This window comes from Ceratotherium simum, chromosome 1, assembly GCF_057802395.1.
Source record: "Ceratotherium simum simum isolate JZ-2026a chromosome 1, ASM5780239v1, whole genome shotgun sequence".
Classification (NCBI taxonomy): Eukaryota; Metazoa; Chordata; class Mammalia; order Perissodactyla; family Rhinocerotidae; genus Ceratotherium; species Ceratotherium simum.
In genome coordinates, this window is record NC_141900.1 from 109009785 (window position 1) to 109016019 (window position 6235).

The 6235-nt window shown below is 62.5% G+C and overlaps 1 protein-coding gene across 1 annotated transcript; it reads right to left on the reverse strand.

Annotated features, from left to right (window-relative positions):
- Positions 1–749: 749 nt before the first annotated feature.
- On the reverse strand, positions 750–5689 carry MNX1 (motor neuron and pancreas homeobox 1). The gene is given in 4 exon segments (XM_014787756.2): positions 750–1108; positions 1643–1803; positions 4768–5114; positions 5116–5689. Coding segments are annotated over 4 exon segments (1191 nt in total). The 5' UTR covers positions 5442–5689; the 3' UTR covers positions 750–751.
- Positions 5690–6235: the final 546 nt, after the last annotated feature.

Sequence of the window (6235 nt, forward strand, 5' to 3'; positions counted from 1 at the left end):
CCCCGCCCACCTGAGGGCCCAGAGGAGAAGGTGGTCCTCACACCCACTTGCTATGCAGATTTTCACCGTCTCTGTTAGTCCCAGAATACACTTACTCCGCGTCTTTTCAACAGCAAAATAGAAAAGCTCGTTTCATACCTCCCCCTGAAAGATTTGCGCTCTCACCCAGTAAAAAACCAATTTATTTTACATTCCATCGTGGGCGATGGGAGAAGCTAAATAATAATTTAGCATGCATAAGTAGACGTTTCTTTATATATATATATAAATACAATATACAAAAATAAAGACAGTACAGTTTTGAGATTTCCAGCAGTTTGAACGCTTATGACATAAAGTTTTTCCCCCTAAGACACATAAGCACAAAACATTTTTCCTTTTTTCAGTACTCAGCAGAATGGCGTTTCCAGACAAGGTTTCAAGTTTCAGGGGCCTCTAACACTGTGGGCTTCTGCCTCCTCGATTCGGGAAGAGGGTGGGTCGTGTCGGGTCTTCTCACAAACATCTCCCGCAACACTAACCAGAATTAAATTTAAAAGAACAAGAGTTCAAGTTTGAACCCGCTGGGCCTCCCTCTCTCTGTCCCCGGAAAAGCAGACAGGAGCTGTGGCCCAAATGGGCCGCCCCCAGGACCCGGCCGCCCTGCGCTCGCTGGCCGGCGTCGGACCTGGGCGCCCGGCCACCCGCGAGGGGCGCGGGGCGAAGCGCGGCGTCCCGGGCGCACCTGCCGCCCCCGCCGGCCGCGGGGCCCCTACTGCGGCGGGGGCTGGTGGCCGGGCCCGGGCCGCGGCGGCGGCGAGTCGGCCCCGGAGGAGCAGTCGGAGGAGGCCGCGTGCGCGCTGGCGCCGTTGCTGTAGGGGAAATGGTCCTCCTCGTCGTCGTCGTCCTCCTCGGGGTCACTGTCCCTCAAGTCCCGCAAGCGGCGTCCGCTGCCCTTGTCCCCGGGCGCCGGCGGCCCCAGCAGCTCCTCTTCCCCCTGGTCCTCTGCGCCGCCGCCTTTGCACGCGCCCCCGCCGCCCTTCTGCTTCTCGGCCTCCTGCGCCGCCTGCTCTTTGGCCTTTTTGCTGCGTTTCCACTTCATCCGCCGGTTCTGGAACCAGATCTTCACCTGCTGGCACAAGCGGGCGTGAGAAACCGGCCACCTCCACCCCACCGTTTCGTCTCTCCGAGTCCCCCGGCTCCCGCACCTGCACCCGCCGGTGGTCTCAGCAAACCCCAGAGACGGCAGGGGGGCTCCAAAGACGCTCGGACTAGACCCCAGCTCGCCGGGCCCTCTGCGGAGGAGGGCCAGGGCAGCTAGGGGACGTATCTGTAAGTCTCAAAATCTTCCCTCGTCTCTTTGTGGAACAAAATTTCTCGAATGTGGCCTGGGGACCACCTGCTTCAGAATGGGGGCGGGATCAGGTAGTTACAATGCAGATTCCTGGGCCTCACCCCGACCTACTGAGTCAGAGCTCTGGGAGCGGGTACATGAACCTGGCGGCGGACCTGTGAGCTCTCCCCCAGATATTAATCCGCACCCTAGAGGTCTAAGAGGCCAGCGCCAAACGCCGAGGACGGCCAAGGGTCAAGAGTGCAGAGGTGAAGCGTCCCCTCGGAGGCCAGGATATGTTGATGCGGTGGTGGGGAGGGGGCAGCGCACCTGGGTCTCCGTGAGCATCAGCGAGGTGGCCACCTCGAAGCGCTTGGGCCGCGACAGGTACTTGTTGAGTTTGAACTGGTGCTCCAGCTCCAGCAGCTGCTGGCTGGTGAAGGCCGTGCGCGGCCGGCGGCACTTCCCCAGGAGGTTCGACTGCGCCTGGGCTGGGGATGGAGGGGGCGTGAGGCCGAAGCCGGGCTCAGTCCTCGCGCACTCCCACCTCTCCTCCTGACGCCGCTGCCGCTGGGCCGCGCTGCCCGCCGGCCCTGCAGCGTCGCTGCTCTGCCTTCAGTGTCAGCGCCCCCTCCCCCGGGGACGGGGCAGCTAGGGGAGGCCTGGAGCCCGGGACGCAGAGGCCAGGCGGAACCAGACGGTTCGCGTTCAAAGAGACCAAATCCTGTCATCTCAGACGGGGCCTGGGTGTCCTGATTAAAGAGGGCTTATCACTCAGGCGCCCTCTCCACCTGGGTGGGCGTTGGTAGAAAGAAGATTGACGGAAAGGCAAGAAGAGGTGGGCATGGCAGACCTCCTCCCCACTCCTCACGGCACTTTCCCCAAGTCAGACTCAAGTCCACAGAGGCCCCGGAATCACTGGCTGGTCCTGGCTCTTCCCACCCCGAGAGGAACTGGTGCAGGGTTCCCATGGCCACCTCCTTAAGTACAAAAGGAAGAGAAGAAGGAGAAAAAAGGAAAAAAGAGGAGAAAGGGAGGGAAGGAGGGAGGGAGGAAGGGGGGGGAGGAAGGAAGGGAGGGAGGAAGGAAGGAAGGAAGGAAGGGGACCAAATCCCACGCCTAAATATGTGTATTCATCAGAGACTCTGCCCCACTTAAACTGTTTTCTTGACAACCCCACCTGCTCCCAGGGTACAGAGAGGCCAAGCCTGGGGAGATTGGAAGCCTTTTCAGGACAACTCTCATCACGCAAATTAAAAGCCTAGTCAGAAGGGGCATCCGGGCTCTCTATGCGTTCAAGGAGGTCTCTCAGCTTTATTTACATAATTTCACACTGTTACATCACAGAGAATTTTATGACCTCAGAACTTGAGACTTCCCTTGATTTCCCAGGAGCCTGACAAGTGTTAGACAATAAAAGAAAGGAAAGGGAAGAAAGGAGCCCCAGGCAGGCAGGAGCTCCGGCTCCCCCGGGATGGGCAATTTGCTTTATGCGAAGGCCCACGCCCCCCGCTTTAGTTAAACAAGGCCCCGAATTCCCAACTTGACAATACATTAGAACTTTAATTAAAACACTGGCTCCAAAGGGACCATTTGGGAAATGCCGTCCAATGGCAGAGACAGCCAATTAAAGAAAACCAAACAGGTTTTCCAGCGACCAGAGGAGGGACTCTGAGAATACATTCCCGCATCCTCACCTGTTTATTATGGCCCTTTAGGATTTGGAGTCCAGATTCCTTTTCTGAACTTAAAGCTGGCCGGTTTTAATTCGGCTACCTCTAGGTCAAGATTAGGAATCAGAGATGGGTGAAATGTGTTGGCAAAGGGAAGTGGCTTTAATCGATTTTCTGAGCGCCCTTGGGAAAGCACCGGTTGGCCAGGGAACCCAGCACCTGTGTGGAGACCACCGCCCCCACAGTGGTAGACTAAGCACCCCAGGCTCTGGGAAATGCAAGTCATAATGAAAAATCCATGGGGTGGCTCTCCATCAGAAGGGGTTCGCTGGGCTCAGGGGGCCAGGCCCGGAAGGGTGCCCTGAGTTTGGCTGAACCAGGATCAACAGATTCAGATATGTCTGAAGCTGCAGCCCCCAAACTGAGAGGTGCTCAGGAGCTTACCCTCTTCTTTGGGGGCGGGGGGGAGGGCTGTCAGGAGGGCTGATTCTCCAATGGGAAGGGATGGGTGGCCATTAGGGCCTTCTGGGAGCTGAGCTGTGAAAAGCCTGGGTGGCCGCAGGCAAACAGTGCACACGCTGGGATTTTCTCACTCGGCTGTGACTTCTCAGCACTGGGGCCTCAGCTTTTCTCGGTTTTAGTCACAACCACGGCTTCTAACAGAGGAATCTGAATTCTGGCAAGTGTTTATTTCTGTTTTCTTTTTTGTTTTTTTCCCTCCCATGCCTGCATCTCCCCAGTCTAAACAAATCCACCCAGACAGAAACAATGGGGTCTCTTTGTTTGGGTGTTGGGCGGTGAAATCATAAAGCCTTGTGCATCTTCCTCTGAGCCGAGCCCCAGTGAGGTGAGCAGCAGGAGAACAGACTCCCAGGAGGGCCAGCCCCGTGTACCCACATGCGCCAGGAAGGACTGAGCGGCGCCAGGCCTCCGAGGTGTCCCGCCTGGGTGGGGAGCACGCTGCCCACAGGCCAACGGCTCTCCGGTTGCCGGTAACCGGCTCTCCCTTGCTGCCACCTTGGCGAAGTGCTCTCTCTGTGTTGGGCGCCCCAAAGTCGGGGTTGGGCACCTGCTGCCTAGAGTCCCTGTGATGGGGTTCCTGAAGGAGGGCGCCATCGCTCGGTTCAAGTCAGGCCATCCGCCCCCTGGGCATTGCACCCTGGACCCAGCACCCTTCTAGAGGCAGGCAGAACCGCGAAAAGAGCCAGGGGGTCTCCAGAGCCCTGGCCTTGCGGCCCGGGGCCTCTTGAAACCCATTTCTCGTTCGCTGCCTCTGGATCTCGGGCCTCTTGAAACCCATTTCTCGTTCGCTGCCTCTGGATCTCTCCCTCTCTTGGGAGGGACCGGAGGTCTCTCCAGAACCCAGAATGCGAGACCCAAGTCCGTTTCCTTGGGGATAAGCCCCTGGTTTCGGTATACCCTGATCCCCAGTCCCACCTAACTCAGGATGCTCTTCGGCTGGCCTTCCCCCACCACTTCCTTCTCCTCTAGCCTGCCAGCTAATCATTAGATTTTAGTCTCACACCTCCAGCTGCCCCTTCCCGTTAAGAGAGGAAGGGAAGACAAGGCTCGCGTGTGGCCATTTTAATAACTCTGCCTCACCGCGCAGCCCGCAGGAGTCCTCGCAGGCCCAGGGCAAGCCAAAGCGGCCTCGCGGCCCTCCCCAGTTCACTCCGAGCAGAGAGCGCGGGGAAGGAGGCGCCAGTGGAGAAGGATGCGCGAGAGAACCATCTGCCAGGACCATTCCCCATTTCTTCCTCCCTCCCCGGGCGCGGTACTCACAGTTAAAGTCGGGCATCTTGGGCAGGATCATGCCCGCGGTGGACGCACGCAGCCACTGGTCCAGCTGGAAGGTGCCGGCGCCCAGCTTGATGGGGTCGGCGGGGTGCGCAGGGTGCCCGCCCTGCACCTGCGGGTACGAGTAGGAGAGCGCCGGGTGCTGGCCGGCCAGCGCGGCGCCCCCCGCCGCCGCCGAGTAGCCGTAGACCGGGTGGCCGTAGAGTGCCGCCTGCGCCGGGAGGCTCGCGCCGCCCTGCACGCCCCCCGGGTGCAGCCCCAGGGCCAGGCCGCCCGCGGCGGCGGCGGCGGCGGCGGCGGCAGCGGCGGCGCCGGGGTGCGCGTGGTGGTGGGGCCCCGGACCCGCCGCCCGCGCCGCCGCCCGCGCCGCCTGCGCCCAGGAAGCCCGGCTTCGGCAGCAGCGCGCAGTGCGCGGCCAGCAGGCGCGGCGGCGACGGGCTCTCGGCCCGCAGGCGGTCGGCGGGCGCCACAGGCGGCTCCGAGGTCGCGGGGCTGCAGCTGCCGCTCGCCCCGCTGCTCGCCCCGCCGCCGCCGCCGGGCCCAGACACGGCGGCCGAGAGGGAGGTGACCAGGGCCAGCGGCGCGGTCTGCGCCGAGGCGCCTCGCGGGGGGTCCACGGCCAGCAGCGCGTCGATGCGGAAATTTTTGGATTTTTCCATCGGCTTGTTTGGGGCTGGCGATCGGGGCCAGGTGGCGGATGGCGCGGCCGTGTGCGGGCTCGCGGAGTCTGTGCGTGGCGGAGGCAAGCCCCAGGGCTCGGGATTGTGGTGGTGATTATTTGCCAATAATCAAAGTCGCCGCCGGAAACTCAGCCGAGGGTGACCATGGTCCGCGCGCTTCCTCCTGCGGGCCCCGCCCCAGGCCCCGCTCACACGCGCTCGCACAACTCCCACGCGGGTGCTCTGCGCGCGGGGGCCGGGAGCCCGGCTGTGTGCGCTGCAGCCCTCAGCGCCGAGGCCGCTGGCGCCGCGCTGGGGACCCGCGCCCCTCCGCGCACTTGAAGCGCAGCGCGGCCGGCGATTGGCGCGCGCGACGGGGGCCCGGGGAGGGGCGCCGGCCGCGCCATTGGCCGAGGGGCGCACCTGTCACCGTCCTGGCCGCCCGCCGCCCCGCCCCTGCGCCGCGGGGTCCTAAACAGCCCGGGGTGCCGAGCCGCTATGCGGGGCGGGGGCGGGGACAGCGACAGGGGCTGGAAGACTCGGAGGCTCAACCTAGGGTCCCTGCTCGCCCGCCTGCGGGTGCTGAGCGGAGCGGCGGGCGCTGGCCCCCGGGTCCCCGTGTGGGCCCCGCTGCCCGAGTCCAGGTCCTGAGACGCGCTGTCCCGCTCTGGGCTCGTGTCACCTAGAGCCAGCAGCGCGCCTCTTGTCTCGCCTCCTCGTCAGCACCAGAGTGTGTCCACTTCTGCATCGGGGAGCCCACGCTGCTTCCAGATCCAGCCGCTCTGCTCAGTGAC